The sequence below is a fragment of the Culex pipiens genome, chromosome 2 (genome assembly GCF_016801865.2).
Source record: "Culex pipiens pallens isolate TS chromosome 2, TS_CPP_V2, whole genome shotgun sequence".
Taxonomy (NCBI): domain Eukaryota; kingdom Metazoa; phylum Arthropoda; class Insecta; order Diptera; family Culicidae; genus Culex; species Culex pipiens.
Window position 1 is genome coordinate 162553967 of NC_068938.1, and position 12798 is coordinate 162566764.

General features: G+C 33.4%; 1 protein-coding gene across 10 annotated transcripts in view; it reads right to left on the minus strand.

The window, feature by feature from the left end:
• The window catches only part of LOC120416760 (probable phospholipid-transporting ATPase IA), a 177211-nt gene that overhangs the window by 25413 nt on the left and 139000 nt on the right, over positions 1 to 12798 (minus strand). For all 10 annotated transcript variants that reach the window (XR_005605382.2, XM_039578600.2, XM_039578594.2 and 7 more), the window contains 10 exons: positions 11006 to 11115; positions 10714 to 10935; positions 9691 to 10452; positions 9275 to 9631; positions 9078 to 9214; positions 8899 to 9018; positions 3729 to 3921; positions 3547 to 3665; positions 3346 to 3480; positions 2935 to 2994 (listed from right to left, as the gene is read on the minus strand). Coding sequence is in view for 9 of the 10 variants with exons in the window: in XM_039578600.2 (XP_039434534.1) it covers positions 2935 to 2994; positions 3346 to 3480; positions 3547 to 3665; positions 3729 to 3921; positions 8899 to 9018; positions 9078 to 9214; positions 9275 to 9631; positions 9691 to 10452; positions 10714 to 10935; positions 11006 to 11115 (2215 nt within the window). In the remaining variant the exon portion in view is untranslated. The remainder of the gene's footprint in view (positions 1 to 2934; positions 2995 to 3345; positions 3481 to 3546; positions 3666 to 3728; positions 3922 to 8898; positions 9019 to 9077; positions 9215 to 9274; positions 9632 to 9690; positions 10453 to 10713; positions 10936 to 11005; positions 11116 to 12798) is intronic.

Genomic DNA, 12798 nt, shown 5'->3' on the forward strand with positions numbered 1-12798 from the left:
CAGTTCTGTCCGACTTTTGACTTTCATTCCCAATTTGTTGTAATTCCATCGACGATAATCTTATCGCCGTCAATGGACGATAGTTCATTCTTAAAATCTTTCTAAAATCGAATTAATTCAACCATATCATGTTGATTTTTGAATGCTTTCACTAAGAATATATTTTTTGAAAGTGTTGTAAGTTTCAAAGTGTAAATACTCAAAATTGTTCACAAAATACTGTATTTTTTCGAAATTAGTAATGTTTTCATTATTTGAAATATGGGTATCAAACGATGCGATTTTTTTAAATGTTTTTTCACTTTATTAGATTTTTTTGTTGAAAATATTGAAATTTTCACAAAAAATGTTTTTTTTTCGAAAATATTCAAACTTTGCACATTTGCAACATGGGTGTCAAACAGGGCTTGCGAAATTTCGACTTTGTTGGTGATAGCTGACAGAACACTCCAATCGTCTTCTCCACGACAACCTGATTTTTACATTCTACTTTCGTTCGTTTTACACACAAAGAAATGAGTTCTACGCAAAGTCACTCACACAATCATTGACTTCCCTCCAGGAGAAAAATCGCTTCGAGAGCGGTCGTTTGACATTCTACCGAGATTCCGATCATCTCTCCAATGATAGTAATCATATGACTCCTGTCACCACGCAGCATACATTAGGAAGAGAGAGACAAAAACGAGAGAAAGAGAAAGAGCACGTTGTCTCGTTCGGGCGGCTGCTTGAATGGTGCTCATTTTTCGTTCGTGTCGTCTTCGTGTTTACGTTCACTGACCGTCGCCAAGCAACGACGGTCATGATAGGCATTGTGTGTCAGCGATCAAATATCGTTTTGGGAAATGATCGCTGACAGAAAGTTCTATCGAATATCGAGCAGTCCCATTCAGTGATAGATCCCTTTTCAAGCATTGCATTGCATTGGTGTCAAACAAAGAGAAATTTGTTATGCATTTGCACATTATAACAGATTATTTTTGAAAATACTAAAATTATCACAAAATACCGTATTTTTCGAAAATACTAAAATTTTCAAAATTTGCAATATGGGGATCAAACGAAGCAAAAATTTAAATGAAGCATACACAATTTCGCTTCGTTTGATACCCATATTTCATACTATGAAAATTGAAATATTTTCGAGAAATATGGAACTTTGTGAAAATTTTTGTATTTCAAAAATTTCTGATAAAGCATAAAAGATTTCGCTTCGTTCGGTACCCATATTGCAAGTTATGAAAATTTGAGTATTTTCGAATAAAATACGGTAATTTGTGAAAATTTCTGTATTTAAAAAAAAAATTAATAAACTGAAAACGTATGCAAAATTTCACTTCTTTTGATACCCATATTACAAATTATGAGAGTTTTGAAAATTTGAGTATTTTCGAAAAATACGGTACTTTGTTTTTTTTCAGTATTTTCAAAAATTAACTCTAATAAAGCGATAAGCATACTAAATGTCACTTCGTTTGATACCCATATTGCAAATTATGAAAATTAGAGTACATTCGAAAAAAACCGTATTTTGTGAACAATTTTGTATATTTATACTTTGGAACTTGAAACATTTCAAAAAAATATATTCTAAGTGAAACCATGGAAAATTTAACAGAAAATGGTTGAATTAATTGATTTAAGAAAGATAATAAAATTGAGTTATCGTCAAAAAAAAAAATTATCGATGAACAATCTTGGTTAGAATTATCGGTGTAAATACTTATTTAAAAAAAATACCGTATATATATCAGTGACCACGAAAATTTTTATCGATGAACAATCTGGGTTAGAATTATCGGTGTAAATACTTATTTTAAACAAAATACCGTATTTTTGTCAATGACCAAGATATTTTTTTTTATAGAAAATAGTATTTTAAATGCAAAATTTCATAGAAATGTTTTTTTTAAATATTGAAAAAGAAAAAAAAAATGTACTTTACACTTTAATAAAAAAAATCCTACAAAAATTCACGTTGATACCCCTTAAACAAATATTTGTTTGTTTTTTTACAAAGATACGGCTTTTTGTGAAAATATGTGAGTATTTTTTTCTTTTGAAATTAAAAATACAAAATTTAAAAACAAAATTGTTTTTAGAAAAAATCCAGTAAACAAATTTTTTAATCTTTACATTTTGGGTGTTTTTGAAACCGCCTTAAGTCAGGAGTGTTTAAAAACACCTAAAAACAAAACAAAATGTTTATTGAACCTTTAAAAAAAAATTCTAGGGTTGTAGGCAAAGGCCGCAACGAAATTATGACAAATTATAATTGTTCAATCTTCGTACTTCCTTGCTCCTAAAGTTATCTTTGAAAATATGTTTTTTGCCTTTTTATTTTATCCACAAATAACGTCGGGCAAAATATTCAAAAGCTTATTACTTTCATTTATCCATAAATTTACGACCAGCACAAGTAGTTTGCGATTTCGATGAGAATTTCTCATAACTAAGGAGGAGGAGAAAAACTGGAAATAACTGAGTATTAATTCCAGTTTCTACAAATTTAGGGGATCGCTTCTCAGTACACGAGGAGAAAAAGATCGAGGTCGAAGAAGAAAGAAATATGGAAACTAAACAGAAAAAGTACCAAACTGAGAAATAAACCAGTATTTTTTTCAGAGTTTGAGTCATATTTCGGTGAAAAGTTCTTCCTCGTTTGTTTGAAGGAAAAAACATGAAATTTTCGCTATATTTATCACAGTTAAGCTTGGCAATTCTTCGACGCACGTTGAAGATGGGACATTATGTTTTCTGCGGGATCTTGGGAAATTTCTGGGATTTTGGGATGTTTGCTTTGTTACTTTTTTCTTTAAAAATTTCAAAGTAGAGGAAATTGCTTGTGGGAATCACAGTGAACAAAATTTAGCAATGAAACAGGGGTACGGTTGTTTTTTGGCATGAATTTGGCATAGACTGAGCAATACTTACGAAGATCGCGACTCCTTGATCGGGTGGGGCGTTGCGATGTCCTGCTTGCGGTTCTTTATCCTGTTGGAAAAGAGGTGGGGTTTTGGGTGAGATTTCTGCAGCTTTAAAAGTTTTTGGAGGGATTTATTCTTAGAGTAGTAAGACAAAACAAAAAAAATCTTGCTAATTTTCATAACGACAACCAGCTACTTGAACTTCGTTGTTCCGGAACGCTTGTCAGACTGCAGACATGTCCGGACCGACAACCGTCACACTTCTTACGTTTGGAAGCGGGTTTGATCTGGTAAAACACTTCAACTTGACAGATCTTGCGAGACAACTTGAGGCAAGAAGCGCTTGATAGACTTGAGATTTGAAATTGTCGAAAGAGAGTTTAATTTTGACCAAGAAAATAAGCATCAAGAGACTTACACTTTGACGACCACATCCGGCAGCAGCGCCGTGATGGGGATCAGGAACAGACCCAGCCAGAACGCCGGCGACGAGAAGATCATGTCGTCCATCCCGGTGAAGACCGCACCCACCGGCAGCGCTGGCCAGATATTACTGAAAAGCAAAAGCAAATATTTGTCACGAACTCACGATGCCAAAATTTACGGCTCTGCGTCTTACCTATAAATAAAAATAAACACAAACCACAGCACCATCGAGCCCCAGATGGAGCAGTGCGTCAGCCACGTCCACGAGTTGGTGACCAGGCCGGCCTTCAGACACACCGTTACGACTACGTACTGCAAAATGAAACAGACGAAAATTAGTCTTCAAACCTTCCTCAAGGCTACAAAACAACTCACCGTATAAACTATGTTTCCTAACACTAGATAGCCGCCGTCCCGGCCGTTCCCCCAGATGACGTCGCCCTGGTAGGTGAACATCGGCAGCCAGTACAGCAGCACCGAGTGGACCAGCGCGTTGAAGATCCAGTACCAGAACACTTTCACGTTAAACAGTTGGGCACTTTGGGATGGTTCGTAAAGTCTTGGTTCTCTGTTGTTTTTGAATGAGGAATAAAAAGGGAAGACATTAAAAATTAGTTAAAAATCCATTTTTCATAAAGATGTTTGTAAAATAAGTCCAATTGCGAATGTTTTAAAACATTCAAAATGGAATACTGCAAGCAACTTAGTTTTTTTTTTTCAACACAAAATAAAAAATTGGGGATGCTGGGTCCTGGAAAGTATACGACTCCACCAATTCCGACTCCGAACTCTGAGTTCTAACCGAAACCAATCAACAATATTAAAAAGTTGCACAAAAGCATGTCTAAATCAGCTGTCCCGATTCGGCCCAGATGATAGTAGTGAAAGATGCGCTTAGGTTGGACCAAGAAATATTTCAAAACTCATTCAAAAATATTGTGATTTCAAACTTCCGGAAATCACAATATTTTGAATTGAGTTTGGTAGGAAATCATTTAATTTTTTTTTATATTTGAATTTCTGAATTTTGAGATTACAATATCATACAAATTTAGAATTTCAATACAATGGAACTTCGAAATTTTAGAAATTGAAATCATTAATTTTTTTTTTTTTTTTTTTTGGGAGGGTGATCCAGCCGCACATCGTTGATGTCGAAACCTCTAAACTGGGCCCTCGTCCTGTCACGTCCGTCAGTAGTCTTGTCGTACATTACAACTAGAATCAGATCTGCCAATGAATTAGTACACTTCGACCAAATAAACACTGACGCTGTATGGATCTGACTCTAGAATAAATGCACAGTTGTGTGTTATTCATAAGTCCAAAATGTTCAATTATTCATATAGGTCCAAATATTCATTTGCGGATAACTACCTAACTTGAATTGAATACAAGATTTAAAGTAACCTATCCGAAAGCTACTCTTATCTCAAATCCCCGACATTTTAATTAATAGCCAAAAAAATCTAGAACGTTTCTTTTAAAACCTGTCTGGCTTCTTTTAAAAAAAAAAACAACAAAAAAATGAATAACAGTTCATATTTTACAAGTCGTGAATTGAAAAAGAGAAGACCATTTGATCGTCAGAATTCCAGTAGATCCTCGATTCGCAACAATGGTCGATACAATCATAATCCGACAACCGTTAGTTCAACAGATCAACGAATTTAGTCCGATATCATTTCACTATTGATTGATCGAGACTCTATGGAAATTTTGACAAATCAGAATGGTTTTTATGCTACTTGAATGAAAATCACCGATTCTGATAGAATTACTAAATTCACTGTTACTAATTTTGTCCCTAAATAACTAAAGGCAAAGTATTAAAAGTTGATATTTACAGTTAAAATCCTAAATTCTACAAAAACTAAATTTTTAAAAACCTGCATCCTAACCTAACACCCACATTAAGATAGGGAAAAATCACATATGTAGCGGTTCATTGTACAAATGTGATATTTCCACTATCAGAGAACCTCCTTGTCTCGATGACAGCTTACCGGCCATCGATTAAGCCCTGAGACTACGCCAAAGTGGGTTCTAGCAGCATGAAGTGGTGTCCATGTGTAAAAATGGAAGCTTCAGCAATATACTGAACACTTCGATTTTAATTCCACATCGAATCAAATCATACTCTTTGCCAAACAAGCATCAAACCTATGACACTCATTATGACAAAGCCCAGGGAGAAATTGAAATCATTAAATTTTGGAAACTTATAATTTTTGTGATATAAAGTTGATGAATTTGAGATGATAGGAATTTTGGATTTTTGGATTTTGGATATTTTTTTTAAGCTAAGCTAAGCTAATAAAGTTTTAGAATAATAGAATATTAAATTTTGGAAATTTTGATATTTTGAAATTCAATTTATTTAATTTTGGAGTATTAGATTTGATCTTTTGAATTTTAAAATATTGAAATTTTGAGAATTTTTAACTTTCAATTTAAAATTTTATTTTATTTTTTGTTTTGGAGGGTTTTACCTTAAATATGGAGATTTTGAATTTATACTATTTTGGAGTTCTGTAATTTACAAAAAAAAAAATAAGTTTTAAAATGTATACATTTTTTAAGCTTTAAATTTTAGAATTTTTCTAATAGAAGCATTAGAATTTTAGAATTTTAAATAAAGCAATTTAAGAAATTAGAAATTTTGGATAAAAAACAATTATGAAATGTTTGATTTTGGAATCTTGGTTTATTAATCTTTTAAATTTAGAAATTTTTAGACTTTTACAGCTGGAATTTTTTTATTATATAAAATATCAAAATTGAAAAATTTTGGAATTTAGAAATTTTGAAAAATTGGAATAATTAAATTTTGGAATTAAGGAAGACAGAAATAAAGGAATAAAGGAATAAAGGAATTAAGGAATTAAGGAATTAAGGAATTAAGGAATTAAGGAATTAAGGAATTAAGGAATTAAGGAATTAAGGAATTAAGGAATTAAGGAATTAAGGAATTAAGGAATTAAGGAATTAAGGAATTAAGGAATTAAGGAATTAAGGAATTAAGGAATTAAGGAATTAAGGAATTAAGGAATTAAGGAATTAAGGAATTAAGGAATTAAGGAATTAAGGAATTAAGGAATTAAGGAATTAAGGAATTAAGGAATTAAGGAATTAAGGAATTAAGGAATTAAGGAATTAAGGAATTAAGGAATTAAGGAATTAAGGAATTAAGAAATTAAGGAATTAAGGAATTAAGGAATTAAGGAATTAAGGAATTAAGGAATTAAGGAATTGAGGAATTAAGGATTTAAGTAATTAAGGATTTAAGGAATTAAGGAATTAAGGATTTAAGTAATTAAGGATTTAAGGAATTAAGGAATTAAGGAATTAAGGAATTAGGGAATTAAGGAATTAAGAAATTAAGGAATTAAGAAATTAGGAAATAAAGAAATTAGGAAATAAAGAAATTTGAGAACTAAGGAATTTTAGAGTTTTGGATTTATAAAATTTTAGAATAATAGTACATTAAATAGAAAAATCATTGATTTTTCAAAATATAAAATTATTGAATTGTGGAGTTTTGAATTATTTAATCTTTTGAATTTTTAAATAATGAAATTTTGAGAAGTTTAAACTTTTCATTTCATTTTTTTTTTAGTTTTTGGATTTTTGTTATCTTTTAAATTTTTAAATATACAGATTTTGAAACGAATGTTGAATTTATAATATTTTGAACTTGATTTTTTTTTATACTATTTTCTATTTTTTAAGTTTGGAATATTGAAATTTTGAAGTGTTGAAGTTTAAAATAAAGCAAATAAAAAAACTGAAACTTTTAATTCTGTAATCTTGGTTTTTAGTTGGTTTTGGATTTGTATAATTTTAGAATAATAAAATTTTAAATTTTGAAATCTGCTGTTTTTCAAAATACAAAATTATGCAATTGCGGAATTTTGAATATTTTATCTTTTGAATTTTTAAATACTGAAATTTGATTTTTTTTTGGTTTTGGATTTTGTTATCTGTTTAAATATAAGAATTTTGAAATTATAATATTTTTGAGATTTAAAGTTTACAAAAAAAAATTTATACAATTTTTTAGCTATAAATTTTGAAATCTTAAAGTAAAGCCATTTAGGGAATAATTTTTTTTTAATTTCAAGTCATAAAATAGTAGTTTATGCAACAAGTTGCACAAAGAAGATTTTTTCAGCACGAGTTGTACATTTATCCAACGAGGTTTACCGAGTTGGATAAATTCGACGAGTGCTGAAAAAATCAAGTTTTGCAACGAGTTGCTTACAACATTTTTTGCAATTCCGAAAAACGCTTCTTTAATGGAATTTTATGTCAAACATTCATGCGTTTAGTAAATTAATCGTTCAAAGCAAAAAAATATTGAAAAATGTTACTTTTCAGTACTAGTGTTGAAAAGTTCAACTTTTCAGCACCCATCACTGTTATTGAAAGGTATTAATTTTCCATTCTGTTATTTTTGGTAGGGAAAAGTAGGCCGTTTCGTTTCTCCAGAAGGACAGGAAAAGTTGACAGTTTCACAGTGGAATTGCAAAAAATATATTTCAGCTTCCTTGGTTTTTTATCTAATAAATTTTTGAATGAAAGAATTTTGAAACTTTTACATTAAGAGATTTTTTTTAAAGTATAAAACCTTGAAATTTCAAAATTTAGGAATTTTGGATGTCTTAAATAATTGAATTTTGGAATTTTTGAGCTTTTGAATTTTCAAATTAAGAATTCAGGTGTTTCAGAAATTTTAAACAGAATAATGTTGGAATTACAAACTTAGATCTTTTTTTGTTTTTCCAATGTCTAAACTCTAAAATTTTTGAAAAATTAAAATTTTGATTTTTGGATTTTGGATTTTTAATCGTAAAATTTTTGATTTTTTTTAATTTTTGGTTTTTTGAATATCAATTTTTTTTTTGAAAATTTGAATTTTTAAATTTGAATTAAGGAATTTTGGAGTTTCGGAATTAACAAATTTTAGTATATTTTCAATATATATATATATAATTTTTTTTATCTTTCCAATGTCTAAACTCTTAAGCTTTAAAAATTTTAAATTTCCAAATTTCTGAATTTTTGTTTTATTTTCGATTTTTTGATTTTTTGAGAAAGCGCTCGAATTAATCTAAATCGAGCCCTATCTGTTAGACAACGGGTTCTGGCAAATTTTGTATTTTGAAATTCTAAATTTTTATAAATTTGAATTTTGAAGAACCAGCAGACCGTTCCGAAATATCGGCCTATCTGCATTTTTTTTTAAATGATAAAATTTAGGTATTTTTAAAATGTCGATATTTAGAATTTTGGAATTTAAAATTTTAAAATTTGAGGTTTTACAATTTTTATCGTTTTTAAATTTTGAAATTTTAGAATTTCTGACCTTTTGAATTAAAAAAAATGTATTTTTGTATATTTGTGTTTTGTATTGCGTGTTTTTATTTGTTTTAGAAATTAAAAAAAACTATTTTAATTTTTTTAGCCATATTTTCCAGTTTCAGTATTTTTTCATTTGTCTGTGTTGGTGGATTCGGACGCCTTCCGGAAGAAGTATACTCACTTTAGCATTTGCTCCGCCGAGGTCACTTTGTCGAAGAGACCCATCGCGAAGGGTGGCAGCGCCGTGAAAAACACGTTGTATAAACCGATTGTCCATCGTTCGAATAAGATTTGGCCGGACCTTTAATAATTGTGATGTTAAATTGCGATAAGGATTTAAAAAAAAATATCCAAGCTTACCATCCAGAGTAAATGGCGAACCACAGCTCTATCACGTACAGGCAGATGTTCTTGTAGAAGCTGTACAGGATCAGTTTGCACATCCGGCTGTAGTTCCACGCGCCGTGCACCAGCAACAACTTTCGCAGATAGCTAAACTGTTGGGTTGAAAAAAGGGTTAGACGTTGAATCACAATTTTCACAGAGCAAGATAGTACCTGAGCTATCGAGTAGTCGGAGGCACACGCCGCCTGCAGTCCTTCTACGCCGGAAATGCCCACTCCGACGTGGGCCTTCTGAATCATCGCTACATCATTCGCCCCGTCTCCGATGGCCAGCGTTACCGATTTGGTGTTCGTGGTCACCAGATCGACAACGTCCGCTTTTTGGATGGGCGAAACTCGACAGCAGATCACCACCTTGCACGAGATGCACAAGTCGAGGAAATCCGTCCGCAGGTCACAGCTGAGGGCGTATTTGAGTGTTTTGCCGTCCACGATCAACGCCACGTTGTTCTCCTTGCGCAGCTGATCGCCAAATTCGGCGATGTGCCTCTGGATGCAGTTGCGGGTGTTCTGGAAGGAAAGGGGGTTATCGTAACGGATCGTTTTACCAACGTCGTAACCGCACTCACATCCAAGCTGTCCTCGTTCAGTATGATCAGGTCCATCCCGTGCGACAGCAGCTTGCACGAGTACCCGATGTTGATGGCCGTCTCCTGCTTGTCCCCGGTCAGCACCCACACGTTGATCTTGGCCTCGATGAGGGACGCGATCGTCTCCGGCACGCCGTCCTGCAGCTTGTCCTCGATGGCGGTCGCGCCCAGCAGCATCAGGTTCGTCTCGATGAGGTTTGCCGCGTCCTCGACCTTCTGCTCGCGGTACTGCAACGAGGTGGACGCCTTGTGGTACGTGTGCTTCCAGTCCTCGTACACGTCATCGGGGATCGAGGCCACCGCACAGCACAACGTTCGCAACCCCGACGTGGCAAACTCCTCCAAATGCTGCAGGGTGGCCTCCCGGTAGGCCTGTCCGTTGGGCGCCAACCGCTCGTAGATGACCGTGTCGGCACCCTTGCAGTACAGCTTGATTTCCCCCTTGGAGTTGCGCGCGATCACCGACATTCGCTTGCGCGTTGAGGTGAACTCAAGCACGTTCAGAATCTCGAACCGTTCCTGGACGCCCAGCGCTTCGATTTCGACGTACGAGGGCGTTCGCGTGTGGAACACGTACCCGAACCGTTTCGCGCCGTACACCAGCGCTCGTTCGTCCGGACTTGCCGCGTGGTACTGGATGTTGTCCGCTTCGGACTTTTCCGGTATCACCGTGTGGCAGATCGCCATCAGCGTGAGGAACTCGCGCAGAATCGGCGCCGAGTGGTGGTTGTTCATTATGTGCTGGGAAAAAGATGTTTCAAAGGGTCATAATCGACAAAAAGTAAACTTTTTTTCAATCTCCCGGGTGGTCCCACGCAACGAATAAATGGCGTGCCGTAACCTCAAATTGCGCACTAAACTAACATTTCATCACACTGCTTTTCCAACTTTCATTACCCCGCTATATAAATACAAACAATAAACTCAAAGCTCATCGAATCAAACACCGGCGGCATTGGAAATGGAAAATTAATAATTCATCCCGCCTGGACACACACTCACCTGCACCAGCTGCGACTGGGCTGGGGTTTCCTCCAGCTGGTACATGGACCGTGCCACCGAGCACTTTTTGAACTCCATCACGTTGCGCGTCAGCGTGCCCGTCTTGTCCGAGAAGATGTACTTGACCATGCCGAGCTCCTCGTTCAGGTTCGAGGTCCGGGCCATGGCCGGCGTGTCCGACTCCTCGTGGTACATGTCGATGTCCATGTTGATGAAGGTTGCCTGTCGGAATGATGAGAGAGTGTGTGGTTCAGTGGAAAAGCTGATTTGAAGAATTTCGCGGGATATTCACCTGAAGAAACCTAACTAGCTCTAACGTAACTTGCAGTGAAATCGGAATTAAATTATTGTACAAAATGATAAACGTTAGCAGATTGTAGGCGAAGTTTTTACTTAAAAGATCTGGAAAGAACAGGAAAATAAAAAAATATTGGTAATTTGTTGAGTGTTGAATATTTTTATGGTTAATAATCGATGAAATCATCTTAGATGGTGTTGTCGTCTTACAACAACTAAGTTTGAACAACGTTTCATTATTTTCATATTTCGGGAAAAAAATAACGTTAAGCTTTAATTTAAATTTATAACATTTTAAAATTTCAGAATTTTGAAAAATTTCGGACCAAACAAAAAGGAAAGCAAATAAAACAGGTTTAAGATTTTTTCCAGAACTCTTAGAAATTTACCAAATTTGGAATTTGGAAAATTTGTAACTTTTGAAGGATTTTTTCATTGATTTGGTTGTAGATATCAGGTAAACCAAAAAAATCGATTTCCAAAAAAAAAAAAAAAAAAAAAAACAGAGCTCATTAGTGACCATTTCTGAAACTAGTTTTTTGAACAGTTCAGAAAATTTCCTAAAATTTTGTCTTAGAAACATTTAAGAAACTGGCTGCGGATAGAAAAAAAACAACCAGGAAATTGAAGTAGGGTATTTTAACCATTAGTGGACCCCCTAGTAGAGCCGAAGCACATTTTTCAAAAAATTTCAATATTTTAAGCACTTTTTCATAACCTTTTGTACAAAACAATTAAATCTGAAGTCTTTTGAACAATTTTGACTATTTGTTTCATCAGTTATTTGTTTTTGAGCAGAAAAATAGTCATTTGAAAAAAAAATTTTTTTGCCTGTTATGGACCCCCTTTTCCTATAGTGGACCCGGGTCCATAATCCGATTGTGGACCCGGGTCCACTATAGGCAAACTGTTATTTTTATACCAAATTTAACCGATATTTGATGTTTTGATGCATGGTGTAGGTCTAATGATAGATATAATGAATAAAAGATGGATTTTGCTCACTTTTCATCATAAACAAATATGTTTTGTTAACAAATTTGGCTTTAAACAACAAAAAAAACCTAACAGATATTTAAACACATTTATTTCCGAAAAAGATCAGAGAAAACGTTTCAAAAACCACTGTAAACATAAAAATAATAAAAAAAGTAATCTTGATGCAAATTTTTCCATATTAATTACATAAATGGTTGACCGAAACTAAACATTAGATTTGTTTACAGTTGCTGATAAAACCACGCATGTTTATTTAAAAAAAATGTTTTGTTATTGATTTATTATTATAAAATATCATTTCAAACTGCAATTATGATGCTTCAGTTAAGTTTATTTGGTTATAGTTTTGATTAATTATAATTTTTTACGGCTTCAGCATTTTTGGTACTTTTAACATGAAACAGCTATATTTATACTCACAATTGAAAAAAAAAATATGCGTTAAAGTTGATAACAACAAGCACTTATTGTTTGTTTAAGAGAAACTTTTGCTTAAATACACAGTTTTCTTCATTTTTGAAGGTTTAATTAACAGGGGTCCACTTTTGGAAAAGTTTGAATTTTCGTTGTCATTTATTGGACCCCCGTAATTTTTGCTCGAAAATGAGCAGTTCTTCGCTTTATTTTAGTAAAGTTCCTTAAGCTTACATTATTACGACTTGCTGAAGTTAAATAATCAGTCAAAAAATGATTGGATAGTTAATTCAATCATAAAATATAAATGCAGTTTTGTTGTGAAAATGCTAGTGGCCATGGCTGATTTCAGATGTCGAACTCAAAACACTTATT